Consider the following 23,011-nt stretch of genomic DNA (forward strand, 5'->3'; position numbering starts at 1 on the left):
CAATAGAAGAGAAAAGAATAGTTCCCAACTCATTTTTAGAGACCAGTACAACCCTGATACCAAAATCAGACAAAAATATCAATAGACAAGAAAACTATAGACCAATATCTCTTACTAATATCTCTTATGAATATGGACACAAAAATTCTCAACAAAATCTAGCAAACTGAATCCAGGAACACATACAAAGAATTATACACCACGATCAAATGGGATTTATCCCAGGAACACAGGTTGGTTCAACATGCAAAAATCAATTAATGTAAAAATTATATCAATAGATTAAAAAACAAAATTCATATGATCATCTAAATAGGTGAAGAAAAAGCCTTTGATCAACAACCTTTCATGATAAAAATTCTCAACAAACTAGGAATAAAAGGAAACTCTGTGAACCTGATAAAGGGCATCTATGAAAAACCTACAACTAACGTCATACTTAACAGTAAAAGATTGGATGCTTTTCCTCTAAGATTAGGAACAAGACAAGGATATCTGCTCTCAGCACTTCTATTCAACATTATGCTGTAGGTTCTGGCCAGAGAAATTAGGTAAGAAAAAGAAATAGAAGGCATCCAGACCAGAAAAGAAAAAGTAAAATTATCTCTATTCACAGACGACATGATCTTGTAAACAGATAGTCCTAAGGAATCCACTACACAATTATTAGAACAAATAAGTTCTGCAAGGTTACAGGATACAAAATCAATATACAAAAATCTTTTGTATTTTTTATACTTGCTATGCACAATATGAAAATGAAATGAAAAAAAATTCCATTCACAATAACATCAAAAAGAATAAAATACCTAGGAATAAATGTAACAAAAGAGGTGCAAAATGTATGCTCTGAAAACTACAAAACATTGTTGAAAGAAATTAAAGATGTAAATAAATGGAAAAACATCCTATGTTCATAGATTAGCAGATTTAACATTGCAAAAGCTCAGATGGCAATACTCTCCAAACTGATCTACAGATTCAATGCAATCCCTATCAGAATCCTAGCTGTCTATTTTGCAAAAAAATTTTCAAGCAGATCCTAAAATTCATATGGAATTCCAAAGGACCCAGAATAGCCAAAACAGTCTTAAAAAAGAACAAAGTTGGAGGACTCACACCTTCTGATTTCAAACTTACTACAAAGCAATGATAATCAAGACAGTGTGGTTCTAGAACAAGGATAGACATATAGATCAATGGAACAGAACTGAAAGTCCAGAAATAAACCCTTATACTATGGTCAACTGATTTTCAACAAGGGTGCCAAGACCATTCAAAGGGGAAAAATATTCTCTTCAACAAATGATACTGGGACAACTAGATAACTACATGCATAAGAATGAAGTTACACCCTTACCTTACACCATCTACAAAAATTAACTCAAAATGGATCAAAGACTTAAATGTAAGAACTAAAACTATAAAACTCTTAGAAGAAAACATAGGGATAAATATTCATGACCTTAGATTTGGCAAAAGATTCTTAAATATGACACCAAAAGCATAAGCAACAAATGAAAAAAACAGATAAATTGGACTTCAACAAAATTCAAAACTTCTGTGCCTCAAAGCACACCATCAAGAAAATGAAGAGACAACCTACAGAATGAGAGAAAATATTTGCAAATATATATCTGATAATGAATTTGTATCTAGAGTATACAAAGAATTCTTACAACTCAATAAAAAGCCAATCCAATTTAGGGGCCCGGCCTGGTGGCATAGTGGGTAAGTTGGACGCAGCCTGCTTCAGCAGCCTGGGTTCACGGGTTCAGATCCTGGATATGGACCTACACCACTTGTCAAAAGCCACACAGTGGCAGTGACCCACATACAAAAAACAGAGAATTGGTACAGATGTTAGCTTACTGCCAATCTTCCTCAAGCAAAAGAAAAAAGAAGCCAATTCAGTTTAAAAATGAGCAAAGGATCTGAACAGACATTTCTCCAAGGAAGATATATAAATGGCCAATAAATACAAGAAAAGATGCTCAAAATTGTTAGTCATCAAGGAAATGCAAATCAAATCCACAACATGATAACACTGCACACTCATTTGGATGACTAGAATCCAAAAGTCAGAAAATAACAAGTGTTGGTGAGGTTGCAGAGAAATTGTAACCCTCATACTCTGCAACATACAGAAGGCTGACTAAGGGACCTGAGCATCCACAGATTTTGGTATCCGCAGGGGAGGGGAGTCCCGGAACCAATCCCCCTTGAATATCTAGGAACAATTGCATAGGATTCAGTACTATATCAGGCTTCCACTAGGGGTCTTAGAACATATCTCTCACAGATAAGGGGGTACTACTGTACATAAGTAATACATAAGTTAAGTAAAAACCTTGTAACCCTGAATCTGAATTGGAAGTATCAGTATAATTACATGATATATATACACACACAGCCATATGTACAGATATAGCCATCCATCACATATTGTGGTCTTAAAATACCATTTCCCACATAAAGATACCTGGGCTTCTTGGTAAATGGCTGATGCCAGGTCTGGGGCAAAAAAATGTAAAAGATGAGTCTAGAACATCTTGTCAGTTGGGTAGCAAGGAAACTATCAAAGACTATATACTAGGTCATGTTAAAAGGACTCAGGAGCCAACTTGAAAAGGCTTCCATTGGCCATAGATGGAAAAATTTGAACTTCAATAATAACTGCAATGCATTGAGACCCAATAAATATGTTTAAGTCCATGAGTTCATAATGATATTTTTATAAAATTAATGGATCACCTTTGGAGGTCACCCTGGGAGACAATTCATCTTGAAAATTGATAAATCAAGCATATACCCTGCCTTCTCAATATGAACTATATCTCTGGGTAACCAAATAGTAGATGAGGGGAACTGTCCCTTTATAAAAGTTTTATAAGTAATAAATAAAAAAGAAATGATAAAATTAAAATACTACCATTTTGCAAACCCCAGTGAAGTGATAAATCTAGCGATTAATCATCAATGGCTACTAACATTACAAAAAGAGAAACATTCAGACTTCTGTGTCTTCTGATGAAAGAAGACAATACTGCCTATAGTTTTGCTTAAGGGATTAAACCTCAGACTAATCCAGCCTCTGGATCCAGCTGCCAATTTGCACAAAATATAAAGGACAGAGAAACACGTTGAACTCCACTGTTTGAGTATGTAATCAACAAAATTCAGACTGTTAGCGTTGGTCTGGGTTCTTCAACAGTTAAGTTGTATGAAAAAGAAAGGGACAGAGGAAATTCCTGTAGTTTAAAAGAGACTTTAAAAACATATCAAATCTTATTTAAATAAAAAAGGGAAGACTAGTTTTGACAACTATACCACAGTAATGTAAGATTATAACATTAAAGAAAGCAGAAATTGGTTGAGGGCTATACAGGAATCCTGTACTATCTTTGCAAATGTTCTATAAATCTAAAATTATTCCAAAATAAAATATTTATTTAAAAAAGAAAGGCTAGGAATGCTATAAAAAATGGTAATAACGAGTGTTGGCAAGGATGTGGAGAAATTGGAACCCTCATACTCTGCCAGGGGGAATGTAAAATGATGCAGACACTTTGGAGAACAGTTTGGCAGTTCCTCAGAAGATTAAACATAGAGGCACCATATGACATACAATTCCAATTCCTAAGTATATACCCAAAACAAATGAAGACACATGTCCACACTAAAACGTGCACACAAATGTTCACAGCAGTATTATTCATAATAGCCAAAAAGTGGAAACAACCAAAATGTCCACCAACTAATGAATGAGTAAATAAAATATGGTATGTCCATAAAATGGTAATTACTCAGCCATAAAAAGAAATGAAGTACTGACACATGTTACAACATGGATGAACCTTGAAAACAGCATGTTAAGTGAGAGAAGTCAGACCCAAAGGACAAGATATTGCATAATTCCATTTACATGAAATGTCCAGAATAGGCAAATCCATAGAGAATGAAAGTAGACTCATGGCTGCCTAGGACTAGAGGGGTTGGGAGGAAATGGGGAGTGACTGCTAATGGGTATAGGATTTCTTTTTGGGGTGATAAAAATGTTCTAAAGTTGATTATAGCGATGACTGCACAACTCTGTGAATATACTAAAAACCACTGAATTTTACACTTTGAATTTTACGGTATGTGAATCATATCTCAAAAAAGCTGTCATAAAAAAGGCTAGATTAAACTAAGCAGATGTACTTTTGGGTGATAAAACTACAAAGAAATGCAAGGAACTGATTAGTATAATAAAAGTGAACACCATGGTTACTTTTGAGGGAAGGAAGGTGGTGTATTAGAATAGGACACATGGACGGTCTTGTGGGGTGGCCAGCAAACTTCTATTTTTTGATCCGTTGGTAGAGCTGTACATTTGTTGTGTGTGCTTTTCTTGTACTATGTTTTGCTTTGCAATAAAAAGATTTTTTAAAAAGACTCACTAGCAAATATATTTCAAACACAATATAAAGCCTCACAGAATCCAAACTTACCATGTACAAGGCACCAACTTTGGCTCTGTGGAGTACAAGAGATTATACCTGTCCTCATGGAACTTATCTTTCAGCAAGAAGTATAAAAAAAAGAGCTAGAGTAGAACTAGGCCATATTAAATATTAACTGGCACAAAATTTACAGATAACGTATAAGAGGGTTTAGAAGGGGATATGATTTGGGGGCAAGGGATAGGGATTAGGTGTTTCATCAGAAAAGAAATTTAAGCTACATTATGAAGAGGGTAAAACTGAGACATAGAGAGATCTTATGGAGGCTACATTATTGAGCACTTACTATATTTTAATCTTTTTCACTCATTAAATCATTGAAGTCTCACAACAAACCTATAAAGCTGGTCCTATCATTATTTCCATTGTACAGATAAAGTAACTGAGGCACAGAGAGTCTGTGTAGGGCAATCAATGGTAAGCACAATTGAAAATGTACTCTGGAGCGACTTCAGGCAAACTAGTTTACTTTCTGTGTCTTAGTGTTCTCTTATTCAAAGTGGAGATGATAATAACAGCACCTTCACCACAGGGTTGTTGTGAAAATTGAATGATTTAATGCATGTAAAGCATTTAGAACAGTTTCTGGCATAAAGTAAATACTCACTAATGTTAGATATTATTATAAAAACAGAATAATGGTTTCTAGAAAAAGCATGTGAGAATTTACCCCCCTCGCCCCCCATTTCTTGTACTAAGTTGTGCAACTTGGTCCCTTTCTCTTCTTCAGGATTTGTTATTTGTATATTAGACTGCTGTCTCATATACTGTTTCTACTATTCCACAATAGAATGAGACCATGCTACTTTCTGAGGTATCTAGAACAGTACAATTTAAAAATTATTATTGCCAATCTTTGCAAAGAGGGTGCCATATTCTAGGAAATAGGAAACTTGGCAATTCCTATGCTAACACTGGTAGAGTGAGGTAAACGATTTTAAAATCTTTGCAAAATGTAGAGGCTCAAGATAAGCAGAGGAGGCAACTCTGCCAAGGGTGGGGCACAGCTTAAAGCAAGCATGGATACAGCCTGAGGGATGTCTGCATAGGTCTCCTGGGGCTGGGGCAACATCAATAGCCAGCAGGGCAGGTGCCTCTGGGTCTCTCAGTTCTATTTAGAGGTGTCCCTTTCTTAGCCCCAACCCAGATACAGAAGACAGAGGGTATTAGTAGTAGGGGTAATGGACACACCAAGAGAAAAAAGAAATAGCTAGGAAAGGCCAGGCAGGATCCCAAAATATACCTACTTTCCATAAGAGGTATCTTTTAACACTAATTCTGGAGCTCTATACCAGCGTGTGGCCACATAGTCTGTATAAATGTCCCCAGGAGCTGCTAGCGTTCGTGCAAAACCAAAATCACAGAGCTTAGTAATTCCTGACCGGGATACTAAAATATTCTCAGGTTTTATATCTCGATGAATGATCTAAAAAACAAACAGCAGGTACAATACATTAAAATGAAGTTTCATTATCTAGAGAATGTCTCAAAAATTACACAGAGAAAATCTAGCTAATTAAGACAATAAAGCTATTTTCTGACTACATGCAAAGGATTAACTACATAATGCAAATAGTAATATCTTTTCATTTCTTGCCCCATCCATCATCTCAAAATGAAATGAAGACAAGAAAACAGACTTAATACTGGAAAGGTAAATCACATTCCTAAAAGGAAAAGTAATCAAAAGAACTTAATGAAAAAAGTTTAACTTTCCTTTAACTCCATGTCATACTCCAGGTACTGCCTTTTCTCTCTTTCCTTCACAGCTAAACCTCTTGAAGACGTTATCTTTACTCAGTCTTTATTTTCTGACCACTCATTCATCCCTCATGGTAATGTAATCTGTCCTCTGCTCCCACGTTCCATTAAACTGCCCTAGCCAAGGTCATCAACAACTTCGTTATTGCTACATCCAATAGACACTCCTCAATACATATCTTACTTGATATCTTACTGTAAAAATGTTGCCAACCACTCCCCCATTCCTGATTTCTGGGACCTAAAACTCTCCCAGTCTCCTTCTATCTCTGCAGCAGTTCCTCTTTCTCTGTCTCTTAAATGTAGGGTTCTGGTCTTAGGCTTTCTCTTCTCATACGTCATGTTTCCTGGGCAATCTCATCTAGTCTTTTTTTCTTTTTCTTTTCTTTCTTCACTTGGTTGTGGGGACACCATACTCTCTTGGGCTTCTTCCCACCTATTGGCTGCTGCATCTCAATCTCATCTACCCTTATAGCTTTAGTAACTATCCATATACTGATGATTTCCAAATTTCTATCTCTAACCAAGATATCTCTCCTGGTTTCGACAAGGAGTGGAAGTCCACAAGAAGTCCCACAAGGCTGACCCACATACCCTACAAACCCAGAAAATCCAAAATTAAATGCATCATCTTCTCTCCCAAACATATTCGTTCTCTATAGTCCTTTAGCTCAGTGAGTGGAACCAACATTGACCCCATGGCTCAAGCTAGAAACCAAGGATTTTTCTCCCTTAGTCCTCATACTCTCTCTTTTTTTATTTTTTAATTTATTTTTTTTGTGAGGAAGATCAGCCCTGAGCTAACATCCATGCTAATCCTCCTCTTTTTGCTGAGGAAGACCAGCTCTGAGCTAACATCTATTGCCAATCCTCCTCCTTTTTTTCCCCAAAGCCCCAGTAGATAGTTGTATGTCATAGTTGCACAGCCTTCTAGTTGCTGTACGTGGGACACAGCCTCAGCATGGCTGGAGAAGCGGTGCATTGGTGCGCGCCTGGGCTCCGAACCCAGGCCGCCAGTAGCGGAGCGCGCACACTTAACCGCTAAGCCATGGGGTCGGCCCAGTCCTCATACTCTCTTAACCTATCTTCTTCTTTCCCTAGTTCAAGTCCTCTCAGTTCTCCACTAAATTTACTATACTACCAACTAGTCTCCCTGAATTCACTTCGATCCCCTCCAATCCACTGTCTACAATGAAGTCACAGTACTATTTTAAAATTACATGTGTGATCATGTCACTTCTCAGCTTAACATCCTTTCAGGATTCCCCATCCACAGGACAAATTTGAAACTCCTAAAAATGGCTTGTAAGGCCTTGAAAGATTTGGCCCCTGCTCATCTTCTCAACCTCCCTTCCCTAGCCTATAGAATATTAGTTTCCCAATTTTGTGGGGTTTGTCTCTTCTCTGTGCATTTGCTGATGCTGTTCCAACTGCTTAGAACACTTTGCCTGGCCAACTATTTCCTCAGGTCTCAGCTTAGATGTTTGCATTAGATGTTCTTTCTATATGTTCTCACATTATTCTGCACTTCCCCCAGCACAGCTTTTATCATGATATATTATTAATTGCCTGTTTATTTGTTTGTAACTCCCACCAGACTGTAAGTTCCACGAGGGCAAGATGTATGTATGTCTTATTCAAGCTATATCACCAGTGCCCAGTATAATGCCTAAAACAAAGGCGGCATTTAAAAACTTTATCAAATGAACAAAGCATATTCTCATCACCAGCAAAGTATCATAGCACAAGTGAAAATATCTCAGTGACAGAAATCTGGGATCTTTCCTTGTTTATACAACTTACTGCTATAAGTCTTTGGGATTGGCTCTTGCCCCAGTCTCCCTCCAAAAATGGCCAAAAAACTAACTTAGGGTAATGAGCCACCTTAAGGGTACCATCTATAAAACTATATTAATCCTTTTTTCTTTCACAACTGTTATTGAGTGACTACTACGTGCCAGGCAGTATGCCAAGATCTGAAGATATAACGTGAGCAAAAATAGACATGGAAAAGCACATTAAGACACCACTTCACACATTCTGTCCACCACACATTCATTGCCCTCCTCCTCAGAGCTCTAAACATGTGGCAGAAAGATCCACCCGGTTGATACCCTAATATTCTCAGTCTTTTCAACAACTAACACCATGACTACATGTGGAATTTTGTTATCCTTGAGAACAAAGCACTCTCTGAATCCCACTTTTTTTATTTTTTTCGTGAGGAAGATTAGCCCTGAGCTAACATCTGTCGCCAATCCTCCTCTCTTTGCTGAGGAAGACTGGCCCTGGGCTAACATCCATGCCCATCTTCCTCTACTTTATATGGCAAGCCACCACAGCATGGCTTGACAAGCGGTGCGTGGGTGCATGCTCGGGATCCGAACCCTGGGCCACCGCAGAAGAGTGCGCGCACTTAACGGCTACACCACCGGGCCAGCCCCTGAATCCCACCTTTTAAAATTCTGTTTTGATGACACCCTCCTTGGTCCTCCACTATCACATTGAGACCTCCATAAAAACAGTATTTCTGTCTATTTGTTTAGGTCGTCTTTACTTTCTCTCATCAACTTTTAGTAGTTTTCGGTGTATAGGTCTTGTATATCTTTTGTCAGATTTTCCCTAAGTATTTTATATTTTTTATTCTGTTGCAATGGTATTTTTTATTTGAATTTCTGATTGCTTGTTGCTAATATATAGAAATACAATTAATTTTGGTATGTTGATCTTGTATCCTACAACCTTGATAAACTTGCAAATTAGTTCTGTTAACTTTGTTGTAGATTTCGTAGGATTTTCTACATAGAAAATTTTCTACATTTGTGAATAAAGACAGTTTTACTTCTCAGAAAAAGAAAAAGATACCACTTCACACCCACTAGAATAGCTATAATCAAAAAGACAACAACAAATACAGGAGAGGATGTGGAAAAACTGGAATATATTGTTGACGACGATGTAAATAAAATGGTACAGCCACTTTGGAAAACAGTTTGGCAAACTCCTGGTAGCTTTGTAAACCAATAGCCCCCAAATCATGGTGAAAAACAGTGGCCTAGCAGCCTACGCAGGGTGTAGAACAGGGTTCTATCTCCTCCAAAGCCCCATTCCCAACTGTCATTATCTGACCTGTCAAGCAGGTCACTGGAAAATCCCACTAGAAGACTTGTCTTTATCTGACCTAACTCAGAGCTTGCCCAGTGCAAACAGCCTTTCTCCTGGGGCCTTTGTCAGAAATAATTAGCAGCTACTACGTAACATTATAGCCACCTGAGGCAGCTGTCAAACAACGAGCTGACCAAAATACTTAAAAAGAAAGGCTAGGAGTGAGATGTCCATTAAGGGTTTGAAGAGCTCCAACATATTCCTGAGAATCAAGAAGGCCACAGGCAGAGCTGTGCACATGCCCAGGAAGGATCTGAGACGGTCCTAAGCTCTCACCTCTGGCTGACTTGGAGGCTCTGCTCAAGCAGAAAGGTAAGGCTAAGGCAGAGTTGTAAACTGCCTGCTTGAACATTGTAGGCATATCCCAACACACAGAGAGAGCCCCTCAGTAAATAAGGCTGAGAGATTTACTGGTTTCAGGCATTTAAGGAAATCTCTGTCCAGTCATTGGCTAACCACTAAGCTAAGTGGGCAGAGATTTCAGTGGTCACACATGATGAAGAACATAGACTTTACAGAATTAGTTGAGAAAAGTAACTAAACAAACAGCCACTACAACAAACAGCAACAACAACAAACTCTGAGAGATGGGAAACTCTGATTTCCAGAGATGCCACATTATGCTATAAGGTATGCAAAGAAAAAGTATGACCCATACACAGGAAAGAAAACCAGTCAATAAGAAACATTGAACTTGCTAGACAAAGACTATAATCAGCTATTTTAAATATGTTCAAAGTTAAAGGAAACTATGTCTAAAGAACTAAAGAAATACATTTTTGCAAATATTTAATAAGATTTACAAATATTAATAAGATATACAAATATGAATTTGCCTCTTCTGGATATTTAACTGGAATTTATACTAAGTGGTCTTTTGCATCTGACTTTTTTCATCTAATGTAATGTTTTCAAGGTTCATTCATGTTGTAGCACGTATCAGTTCTTCATTCCTTTTTGTTGGCTAAATAAATGCCGTTGTATGGATATACCTCATTTTGTTTATCCATTCATCAGCTGACATACATTTCAGTTGTTTCCAATTTTTGGCTATTATGAAGAATGCTGCTATGAATATTCCTGTGCAGGTTTTTATGTGAAAATATGTTTTCAATCTTCTTGGGTGGCCACGTAGGAGTAGAATTGCTGGGTCATATGGTAATTCTATGTTTAACTTTTTGAAGAACTGCCAAACTGTTTTCCATAGCAGCTGCACCATTTTATATTACCACCAGCAGAGAGATTTTCCACTTCTCCACTTTCTTGCCAACATTCATTATTGTCTGTTTTTAAAGTTACAGCCAGCCTACCGGGTGTGAAGCTGTATCTCATTGTGATTTTGATTTGCATTTCCATAATAACTAATGATATTGAGCATCATGTCATGTACTATCAGCCATTTGTATATCTTCTTTGGAGAAATGTCTATTTAAGTCCTTTGTCCATTTTCAAATTGGGTTGTCTTTTTATTGTTGGCTTGCATTTTATATATCCTGGATACTAGATGCTTATCAGATATATGATTTGCAAATATTTTCTCCCATTCTGTGGAATGTCTTTTTACTTTCTTGATAGTGTCCTTCGATGCACAAAAGTTTTAAATTTTGATGAAGTCTAATTTGTCTATTTTTTCTTTGATTGCTTTTGCTTTTGGTGTCATATCTGAAGAACTATTGCCTAATACACAGTCACACCGATTTTCACCTGTGTTTTCTTCTAAGAGTTTTATAGTTTTCGCTCTTACTTTAGGTCTTTGATCCATTTTGAGTTAATTTTCATATATAGTGTAAACCATCAGACTTTGGATTCAAACAATGAGTTTGATTCTCCTTTACTTTATAGTGGAATGCTCCAGAACTACATAAAACTCCATATTACAATCTGATTTATACTACCTCTGCTCTATATAGCCTTATTTGCTTGAATTTAAACATCCACCTAAGAGAGTTCAAATTTCCATATCCTCTACAGCAGCCTCAGAGAGCCTGGTTCTAAACCACCTAGAGCTTCATTTAATAAACTTTCCAATCAAAAGTTATACAATTAAATGCTAATGTGTATATGAAAAAATAAGCCAATACCCTCCAAAAAGAGACTGAATAAGGATGTCTGAGGTAGATGGCAAGATTGGGAATTCCCTATACGCCCTAAAAACCAAACGGAAAGTGTAGTCCTTGATTGGATCCTGATTTTAATAAATTAGCTGTAAAAAACATTTTAGGAACAATTGGGTAAATTTCAAAATGAATGTGGCATTAGATGATATTAAGGAATTATTGTTAATTGTGCAGATGTAAAAATGATTCTGAAATTACATATGAAAATGTGGTTTTTAAAGACATACATAGTAAAGTATTTAGAGATAAAACATCAGGTTTATAATTTACTTTAAAATACTTCAGAAAACAAAATAGATAAAGCACATATAGCAAAATATTAACAATATATTAAAATATATTAAATAATATTAAAATGTTAACAATAATATTATTCAAATAATAATAATTCTTTGTTTGGAAGACTAAGAATTTAAAAACCCAAAAGCAGAGTTACACAAAATATTCAAGAAAATATGCAAAAATGGGCTAAATTTAGGGAAGCAGGGCTTTGGGGAATAGGGAGTGGGGCTGGAGCTAAGGGAAATTGACAGTTCTTAGGTATTAATCAGAATTACTCAGAATTCATAAAGTTTACCAAAAATTGGATAAAATTTAACAAGCTCCATAAGTGTAGGAGGCAAGTCTTTTACTCAAAGCTGCATCCTCAGCACCTACTACGATCAATATTTGCTACTAAAGGATGCTTAACAAATATTTGTTGAATAAATGAATGAGGGAATAAATAACCATTTATCCCCCATAAGTGGCCAAATATTTGCATTTAGACTCTGACTCCTTCCAAAATGGTTTTGAAGAGGCTTATAATAATAACCAGATCAAAGTTTTAAATTAAAAAAAAACAGAATGAAAAAGATCAATTCGATTCCTATAATTAACTAGTTACTGCAACTGAACATTAAATTTTTATTTGAGCTGCCTAGAAGCCAATATACAAAAGTAAATATATTTTCATTATTAAACAAAAGAAGGTAAACAAATACTTCTCAGATAAAAAGCTTTTTCTGGTACTGAACTGTATTTGACTTCATGAATTCTTATTAAAAGGAACATAGGGTATCACGGTAGACAATATCTCAAACATTTCAGTTACATAAAAGCCCAATCATCTGAAATTTGGAGATATTAGGAAAATAAAGTTTTTCTTTCTTGAGTTTTGTTAACATGAAGATAATCTTAAATCATCAGGTCCAGAACCCAGATATCCAGATAACAAGTATAGTAATATTTATTCTAATGAGCTGCTTCATTCATGGTTGCCTTAATTCTCAAAGGTAACTAACTTTACAACATTCTGCGGAGTGAGGGACAGGGATAATTTTACTCCAGGTCCTAGAGAAGACCAAGAAAATAAAAGAATGCACGTGCTTCTCTCTAGGCCTCTTTCTCTGCTGCCCCCCACACCCCCATGGAGATTATTCCACACTTGGTGCTGAGAAGTACCTTTTATTTTTCTCTCTGCCCCTTGGAGAGTGATCCATCCTTACCTGTGCAACCATAGTCTCTAAGAGGAAGGTTTCCCAACTTGTATATCCAGTTCTGACAACTTCCTAAGGCCATGTTAGATAATTGGTTAACCACTATTTTTACTTAGAAACTGTCCCTTAAAATATATCAATATATCTAAAAGCAATTCCCCCTTCTAAACTCAGTTACTGCTAATGGTACCATAATTCTCCTGCTCTCAAATTAAAAATCTTGTAATTATCTTTCATTTCTCCTTGTTTGCCTCCCTCTCATATCTAATTATTTCCCAAATCCTGTCATTTCTCTTTTTAAGTCTTTCCATCCTCTCCCCTGCCATCCTTCCTCTCCTTACCATTACCACTATCCTAGTCCAAGCCTTCACACTTCATATCCAGACTGTCACAATAGCCTCTCACCTGATCTCTCTGTCTCTATCCATACTTGTTCTCTACTCTTGCCAAAATAAGCTTAGGTTTTGTTTTTTCCTGTATAAAACTCAGCAATGCTCAAAAACTTTCCATGCTTTCCCAGTTTCCTCAGGAAAAAGTCCAAACTCTTCAGGGTGAATTTCAAGGCTCTGGAAAACCTCTCCCCAGGGCACCTGTGCAGTCTTATCTCCCTTTACCTGGTCTCTGTAAAATGACTATGACCACTCTCTGAAGTCCCTTGATCAGGTCTACCTCTATTCTCCCAGTGGTACCCCAAGTGAAAGTATTTCCTCTTCTATTCTAGTGAAATTCTAGCTACAGTTCAAAATTCTACTTACTTTAGTTTTACCTCCTCTTTGAAGTATTCTACTCCCAGTCTAGCCCATACTGGTGTCTCTCTTTATTCTAGAAACATTTTTAAAGTCTACTATAGACAGACACTATAGAGAGACAGATAACACTATTCCTGACTCCCTACCAGCACTATTTATTGAGCACTTAAAATGTGCCTGACACAGTGCTAAATACTTTATACCTACCACCTAATTTGATCGTTACAAAAAACCTGTGAGGCACTATAGTTATCATTTTACAGATGAGAAAAATAAGGCTCAGAGAGGTTAGATAACTTTCCTGGGGCCACAGAGTAATGGGGCTGCCACCTTTCATCGTGCAAGTTATGAAGTGCACAAGTTGTGTGGTTATCCATAGGTAAGCTGGTGGGTGAAAACATAGGACAGTCTGATTCCAAAGACTGTGGTTTTGTGTTTTTTTTTGGTTTTTTTTGTGAGGAAGATTAGCCCTGAGCTAACATCTGTTGCCAATCCTCCTCTTTTTGCTGAGGCAGACTGGCCCTGGGCTAACATCCATGCCAATCTTCCTCTACTTTATATGTGGGACACCTGCCACAGCATGGCTTGATGAGTGGTGTGTAGGTACGCGCCCGGGATCCGACCCCGCCAACCCAGGGCCAAAGCGGAGAACACGAATGTAACCACTACGCTACCGGGCTGGCCCCAGATTGCGTGTTCTTAACTGTTACATTATACTGCCACCCCATGGGTCCAGCTGGCAAGGAAATTATAATCTGAATTCCAGTTGCTATCACAACCATCTTTTTCAAAGCTGTAAAATGAGATGAACTATTAGCAAGACAGAAAATTAGAAGATATCTGATAAAGCCTGGGATATGTAGATGTTATGCCTATATCAATTACTAATAAAACTATTTTTGAGGATTTTACTGTTACATCCAGAATATTTATCTAACTTTCCAGAAAGCAGAGCTCATGTTGGGAACAAAATATCTCCATAAAAACCTGCTAAGCTAAACACTTACTAGGCAATGCTACAGGCAACACTTTTTAGTGTTTAATCTCAGAACAATTGATCTTCTTTCCTTTCTTGATTTTTCATAAGTTAAAAGACAAGGTTCTACACTTCTCAGCCACTCTATTTCTCCTATCTTTCCCTAAAGTCATCCACATTCACTTGCCATTCCCCTGGCCTAGTTTCCAGTTCCTACCTGCAAATCTCTCTTCGTTTGAGCTAGCCTGACTGTTAATGTTTTTTAATGTACTTTCTTTAATAAAAGCTGCCTCAGTTGACTGTTGATTCCTCTATACCAAATTATTGATATCTCCTTTAGCATCCCATACTTGGTCTGCCCTATAGTTATAATTATCGTGCGCTCAATATGTTTTTCGGTTCTGCAACTAAATTGTAAGGTAGTGACCTCATTTTCAGGATGTCAATTAATATTGTACAGAAAAATAATTTTAGCAACCTTTACATAAATAGAACATTGTTTAAAGGGCACTTAACAATTCATATACATCCTATAGTTTTGCTTACTCTGAAGCACTTACATTATTATTGTGAAGATACTCAATTGCTCGAAGGATCTGGAAGAGGTATTTTCTAAGTCGTTTACTCTCTAGTCCATGACAATAATGTTGTAACTCATCTAATACTGTGTGGTCAATAAATTCAAACACCAAATGAATTTTCTTTTTCTGTCTAAAAACTTCAATCAGATTGACCAGGTTTTCATGATGAAACTGCTATTGACAAAAGAAATGGGTTTTTAATAAATTATTTCACGCACAATAATCTGTACATGTAACATCTCATTTTTTTTAAAAAGTAGAAATATTCTCAGCTTTTCCTCCATACATTTCAACAAAAATTTCTCAACTGATTTGCTTACATTCCTATTTTAAGAAAATGTTAATCTATTTCATAATCAATATTTATACAACAAAGGGAGATGTGTTACTTTACTTCAAGTTGGCATTTGATTGCTTATTAAAATAATTTTAGAGTTACTGTACTATAATGCAATTTGGTATGCTGCTAAGAGATATCTTCCTATCCTTTAACTTGGTATGTGGCTATATTTAAAAGGTCCTTATGTTTTCAAATGAGCATGGATTTCAATGCTACTGAGTATGTGATCTGAATTTATAGAAATTAATTATTCTCTGAGTTTGGTTCTAAACTCCTGAGAACAAAACATAAGTTCCAGGTGAACATTATAAATTCATCACACTGTAACAAAACAGTATCAAAATATTTAGAAACTTTTTAGATATGAGAAATACCAATTTATAGCTATAGGAACTTTACATCAATATACAATTATTTGTGGGTACATTTTTGTTCATTGTCTGTAATATTCTATTAAGCAACAGAACACCTTTTTAGAGTAGTAATAATCACTGTTAAAATAATTTCAAAAATGGCATGTACCAGCTTAGAAAATAAATGAGGTTTAAAATTTTATTCTATTTTTTAACAGTGACTTAATTACAATTGATTCTCAAATATTTAACTTTTTCAAATTACCAAAAATATTTACTCATTTGACTAAAAATTAAGGAGTATATTTTCAACATTGAATTCATTAGAAAATTATACTTTTATGAAAAAATATTTGCCTTTATTCCAATGGCATACTATCAATTTTTCCATTTATCTGTACTAATACATAGACCAAAGTCCTTAAAACATGACTAATAGAAAAACATGCCAAAATATAACGCCAAATTCCTTTCCTATTTTTGCTCCCAATTTCCCTGGTTGGCAAGATGCCAGAGTGCTGCAGTGACAACATACTGGCAGTAGCACAAAGAACTGCCTGCTTTTGGACACTACTGCATTAAACCTTCAACTAAGGAAAATTACTGTTTTCCTGTCCAGTCTTTATTTTAAAGGCAAAAGCAGTGAAGGGTTAATGTTAGTTAATGAGCATTAGGGAAGATCTAACCAGGGGTAAGGAATCAGGTACTTTCTCAGATAAACCATGAAACCCCTAGAAATGCTCCGTTGCCCCTTTTCAAGTTGTTTACTTTTGTTTTCCTTCATTACTAGACAACTTTTCTACAAATATTCTCACTAATTACTCTAACTGTAATTTATTTAATGAAATTCTAGCAGATCAAAAATTCAGTTCAAATTAAGTCATTATAGCAGTCTTTTTAGACTAAGAATGTTAACTAACCAAGAAATCTCTCTTGTGAAATTAGATTAGATCAAACTAAAAATTTTACAAGAAATAAATCAATGAGAGTAAACAGTTAAGGTGTCTCAAAATAGTCTGCCTAATAGTTGTTAACAGTAAAGTACATTTTCAAATTCATCTCTGTGTTCTTGCCACATATTGGTTACTTTTACAAAATGATTACGTAGAAAAAAATAATCAGCTTAAACAGAACAGAGTTGAAGAAAAAGCAAAAGATATTGCCTGGGAAAAAGCCTCCTTCTAAGCAGATTTTCACTTACGGTGCACAACAGTTTCCTTATAGTATTATGTTTTAGGTTATCAGAATAAGGACTGGTATCTCTCACAAAATCATAACATCTTTACTGACTTTAACTTTCCTTTTCATTGTCTAGATATAGAGCAGTTCCAACAATCCACAGATACCTAATATTTCTTCTATTTAGAAAGCAAATTGATCCATCATATCTAATATAGACTTAGAAAGAAAGAATATTAATTTTGTATCAGATAAAAATGAACAAGAAGAGCATCTGTTTTCTTCACCAGGTAAAACGTCTAGACTACACTGTCAAAGTCATAAACCTTAAAGCATCTAGATAAATTCCAATAAAACACATACATATACTTAAACATTTTTTAAATCACTGGTTTTATACCCAATCCTCAAGGAATGTTAATGCTCCTTTCTTCACACTCATGAGTTCTTTCCCCTGAGTTGACCTGTCATATCTACACAAAATTCTATCTTCTGCCCTGATCTCTCCTGATATTGTTCCCCATCTTTAAAAGCCTACTCATCATCTTTACTTAATTGTACTCCTGTCACCACAAATTCAACATTTCTAAAACTGAACTAGTTCCCAAACCATGTCTCTTTTGGGTCTTTCATGTTTCCATCAATGATAGCAGTCACTGAACCTCAAAGATACCTTTGCCTCCTCCCCTTCTATTTCCTTCTACACTCTTTCATGTCTTGTTTTGCAATATACTAGGTTCTAATTTTAGTTTCCTTTCAAATTGCTGTGTTCCAGCAACGGCCCTCTTGACATTTACCAGGATTCTTGAATAAAACTCATAACAGACCTCTCTACTTTTACTCTCATTGCTCCAATCTATTCTAAGAAATAGTGCTAGCTTAATATTTAGTTTCTCTACTCTGAATTCAAACCCCTCCATCTCTCACAAAATCAAGTTTTGACTCCTTAGTCTAAAAGACAAGACTTTAAAACCTAGCTACAATTTACTTCTCTAATCTCACCTCTTTCTGCTTCTGTCTAGGAAACTCTACAGGCAAATGTCTCTGCTCTTTGTCCTTTGTCCTGCTTTAGTCTCTCTGAGCTTATGCTGTTCCCCTACCCTAGAATACAATAGTTTCTCCCTCCTACCTAAATTCTACACATCCTTTAAGGCCAAATTCATGCCCCATTTCCTCCAAGAAACCTTCCCTACCCAACAGGACTTTGTGTTAATCACTTGGCATTTATTATGAGCCACTTTTTATTCAGTATTATTTTTATATGCCCTCCTGTCTTTCTGATTAAATAATAAAAGTCCTGAAGAGCAAGTACAGTTTTACCTCATTATAGTCTCAGCATCTGGCACAATGCCTTGTAGAAAGCAGATATTTATATTAAGTATTATACGTACCTGGATATTTCTGAATAACTATTTTGCAATATTTGACATAGCTTTTGTTACATTATACATAAGCACATATATCTTGTATCACTATAAAATTACAAAATGTAGACAGTAAGAATATCACACTTGTTTTTCTGTTACATGTCTTAATACATGTATTAACTGACATAATCCTTATGTAATTTTTTTATTCCATAACAATTTCTTTTTTGACTTACAGAAAGCACTTAAGGCAAAAGAAGCAAACCTTCAGAAACTTTATTTCTCTTGTTGCAATTTTGTTGACAGATTTTTCTGGTTTCTCATAAAATATCTTAATAGCCACTATCTGCCCAGTTTCCTTATGTTTACACTTCATGACTGTTCCGTAACTTCCCTCTCCCACTTTTCCAAGGCTTTCATACATCTCCATTTTCAAGACGGCTTCTTCTTCATAGAAAAAAAAAAAACAGTTAAATATTTATACCCTTATTTATTCAAGCTGGATAATGCACTTCCACAATAAACTCATACTTTAAAATACACAAACACAGAAAAGATAGGAATATTTTCCACAGACCCTGATTGTCTTTGGGAATTCTTGTGGGGCCCAGCCCGCACCGGAACTTAGCGAGCCCCTTGCTGTCTCGCTCATTCCCATCACCACCAAAATTTACGATTCCCTCACTACATGTCACCTATCCATCCTGGGTGGGGTCCTCACACGTCCTGTTATGCCCCCGTCAAATATGCGGTTCCCGCAACACGGCTGACCACAGACCAGGCCCCGGGACCCAAGAAAACCTCGGTCCCGCCCGCTCGTCAAACCAGACGTCTTAGTGTCCCGGACCAGTGTCGCGCCCCTGGCCCCGCAGTCGACCTCGTCCGGGCAGCCGCCGCCGCCTCAGCCCATGCTGTAGTCACGCCTGCCTAGCTCCGCGAAGCCCTAGCAGCCCAACAGGACGCCGCCCCTACATAGCCCTCAGTCCCCGCTAAATCCGGGCGGCCCGCTACCATGGCAACGGGGCCGCGCCCTTCGCGCTCGTGGCCTACTGCGCAAGACCGGAATATCGCCGCGGCCGGGGACCCGGAAGGGAAACGGGGAGAGGCGGAAACGAGTGCCGGCTGGGTGCTAGGTGGAAGCCCGGTTGGGGTCGGGGGTAGGGACTAGAGGTTGCTGTCGATCAAATTGGGGCCTCCTCACAGGCTGGTTTTGAGCGGAGATAACGGAAGATCGGTATTTTGACTACAACGTGAGTGACTGAAAATCCTCTAGGGGAGGGGAACCGGGGCAGAGGCTTGTTGGAGCTGCGTCGCAGATGCCTCCACGCCAGAGAACACCTGCCGCTTGTGCTGGGTCCTTAAAGGATGGCTGGCGTCATTACGCAGAGTTGTAAAAAGAGACTTCCAAGGAAGTCTTGTTTAATTATAGTTTCCTAAGCTATCTAGTTATGTTAATATTCCATAGACCGGAGTTTGACCTCAACAGTCGACATTAATCCTTAAAAGGAGGAGAAGATTCTTAAATCAATAACATTTCTTGAACACCCTCTCTATGCTTTTAAATTTTTTCAAACTTGTGGTAATTCTTGTTTTTAAAAACTCCCTTACTACATGTCAAAACTCTAAAACTCCCTGTTTGGGAAAGTAAATAATTCAAAGCGTTCTACCACACAGATTGACATACAAGGGCACAGAAGGCAAAAAAAAAAAAAAGAGGCCGTTAGCTAACCACTCAAGAACTAGAGATGGGGTTCTGCTGGCGTGACAGCCTCCAGTAAACAAGGATATCAATGGAGCAAGTGCCCAACAGTGCCGTCCTTGTTAGGGCTTTCATTCCTTTTTTCTATGAGTTAAATGTAAAAGGCCAAATCTCACTATGCTTCCCCTAAATAAGAGAAAGCATCATTATTATCCAATAAATTCTAGTCCACTTGGTCCCATCCCACCATGCACATTAAAATCACACCTGGAGAGCTTTTAAAGAGGCCCCACCCTTAAAGGTCCTAATTTAAATGAGGTAGGGTAAAGAAATTGATATGTTAAAAGCTTCCTAAGTGTTTCTATGCTGCTACGGTTTATACTGAGAAAGAAGTGGGAGAGGTAGGAGAGGTGGGCATGGTTTGTATCACCACCAAAATATTCCAAATTGCCTTTTTTTTTTTTTTTTTTTTCCTGGTGAGGCAGATTGTCCCTGAGCTAACATCTGTGCCAGTCTTCCTCTACTTTGCATATGGGATGCTACCACAGCATGGCTTGATGAGTGATGTGTAGATCCACACCAGGGATCTGAATCTGCAAACCCAGGGCTGCTGAAGCAGTACTGTGAACTTAACCACTATGCCACCAGCTGGCCCCCAAATTGCCTTTTCTTTTAAAAAGTTATTCAACCATCTTATAAAATACTTTCTATCTATGAGTAAGAATGTCATAGTAAATCTTACAGTGGGCCCAGACTTGCTGAAAGCATATTAAATTTTTTTGTGTGGGCTAAACGTTTGCAAGAGACAAAGCATGAATCAGTGTCCCTGCCCTCAGTGAGCTCACAATCTAGAGCTACAGACTCACTACAGTATAAAATTACAGCTTTAAAACTATTCTTTCTATAGATAGGTTCTGGCAGATCTACTAAGCAGGACAGCCAGTGATTTCTGTTTATACACTGCTGTAGGACTTTAATGAAAAAACTTCACTGATTTCGTTGAAAGTATTACTTCATTTTGGAAAACTGTAAACTGTGGGTTTCCAAAACAATTACAAATTGCTAGTCAAATAACAGGGATTTAAAGAAAAAAGTTTCTCCTCAGCATTTCACTGCATGTAACACTACTGGTGTTTCTTCAACCTTGGCTATGGGGAGGATTAGGATTGCTATGGCAGGAAGGCAAAAAAATAAGAATATTCAGCTTTTGACGTAGAGAATCATATTTGCGAATGAGAGCAGGACCTATCAAGAGTTAGGCCTGACTAACCTGATCTCTAAGGCAGCTACTAAAAGCAAGAGAGAATTCAGGGTTTGAAGAAACGGAGATACCAAGAAAGTGAGGAAAGTTAACCCTTTCTAGTTCTGTAGAACTATGGGCAACTTGGGGCAATGCTAAGGTCCTTATTCCATCCTCCTCTTCCACCTTGGACTGAAGAATTACCCAAAAGAATATGAAAGTGCTCAGAGTCCTTCTGACCAGCTAAGCCCTAAGGCCAGGAATTGGAGGCAATAGAGGGAAGGAAACAGAATCCCCAGGGGTCAACACCTCTGAGCCCCCTGGTGGGGAGCATTTCAGGCCCATTTGCCCCTTACTTGCTAGCATAGAAAACCTGAAATGAGTTATCCAGGCTAGATATATAACCCCCACCTTTATCTGCCTGATCTCTCCCACAGATTTGAATCCTATTTTTAGGTGTCTCTGACAACCAACCACCCATCCACATGCTCTCTTGAGATCTCATCCCAACATTTCTTGACAAATACAAGGTACCCCATTGTGGCCAAATCCATGAACTTTTCCACACATCCTCAAATGAGAGCAGACCCATAAAGGAAAAACAAAATTCCATAATTCCATAAGGACTGTGAACAAATCTTGGACAATCTGTACACTGTTCTTTTATCTTTGCCCAGAATTTCCAACCCTGGAAACCCCACTGTAATGCACATACAGGCTATTTGGTGGCCCTAACTAAGCATTTCAGGAGATTTTACTTTGTGCGGGCCTCAGCATTCAATGCTGCACTTAGCAAAAACTGAGGTCCCTTCATTCTGCCTTCCCCATACACCAGATAAGCCATTGAACCAACCAAAGAGGATTTTGAATCCAAATTATTTTGGGACCCTTTTAAAGACTTAAGCAGCAAAACAAGCTTTTGCTTCCACCACGACTCTTCGATTGCCGTCCCTGTTTATGGGACAAACTGGAGGGAAAACTAATAAAGGTATATCCCTGCCCTCAGCCCAATAAAATTAACTACCGGCTTCATAGACCTGGCTGAGACTCAGACCAGAGCAGCACTCTCACGTGATCCGTTCTAATAGCGTCATAGGGACACGTGGTTCTAGATACTTCGCCCCCTCCCCCTCAGGGGTGGATTGTTGACAACGTCGCCATAGGTCACGTGATCTTACGTCATCCCACCTCCTTTCCCTGAAATCTCTGGCCCCGGATGCGTTCCTCTCTCCCCACCCGGTCGAGCCTAAACTAGTGAAGGGGGGAGAGACACGGTGGTGTTTCGGTTTGAGTGTCTCTTAATCCACAACCTCCAGTCTGAGAACGGAGAACACTAATTTGTTGATTAGTTCAGGCAGTCAAAATGAATATAGAGTCCTGCTGAAAGGCTCCTATAACGAGCTTTCATACGTTCCCCCGCTCCTCCGCAACCCCTCACCCTGTGGTACTGGCGAAGGGCGGAGGGATCTGGAGGCGGCGGAGGGAGACGTCATTGCAGGGT

At 37.7% G+C, this 23,011-nt stretch overlaps 1 protein-coding gene across 1 annotated transcript in view; it reads right to left on the reverse strand.

The window, feature by feature from the left end:
- Nucleotides 1-19,566, reverse strand: part of CDKL3 (cyclin dependent kinase like 3) — a 58,464-nt gene extending 38,898 nt beyond the window's left edge. Inside the window, exons 1-3 of the mRNA XM_058540446.1 lie at nt 18,837-19,566; nt 15,312-15,506; nt 5,753-5,931 (exon numbers count right to left, since the gene is read on the reverse strand). Coding sequence (XP_058396429.1) covers nt 5,753-5,931; nt 15,312-15,506; nt 18,837-19,001 — 539 coding nt within the window. The 5' untranslated portion in view covers nt 19,002-19,566. The remainder of the gene's footprint in view (nt 1-5,752; nt 5,932-15,311; nt 15,507-18,836) is intronic.
- Between the last annotated feature and the right edge of the window lie 3,445 nt (nt 19,567-23,011).

The sequence above is a fragment of the Diceros bicornis genome, chromosome 1 (genome assembly GCF_020826845.1).
Source record: "Diceros bicornis minor isolate mBicDic1 chromosome 1, mDicBic1.mat.cur, whole genome shotgun sequence".
Lineage (NCBI taxonomy): Eukaryota > Metazoa > Chordata > Mammalia > Perissodactyla > Rhinocerotidae > Diceros > Diceros bicornis.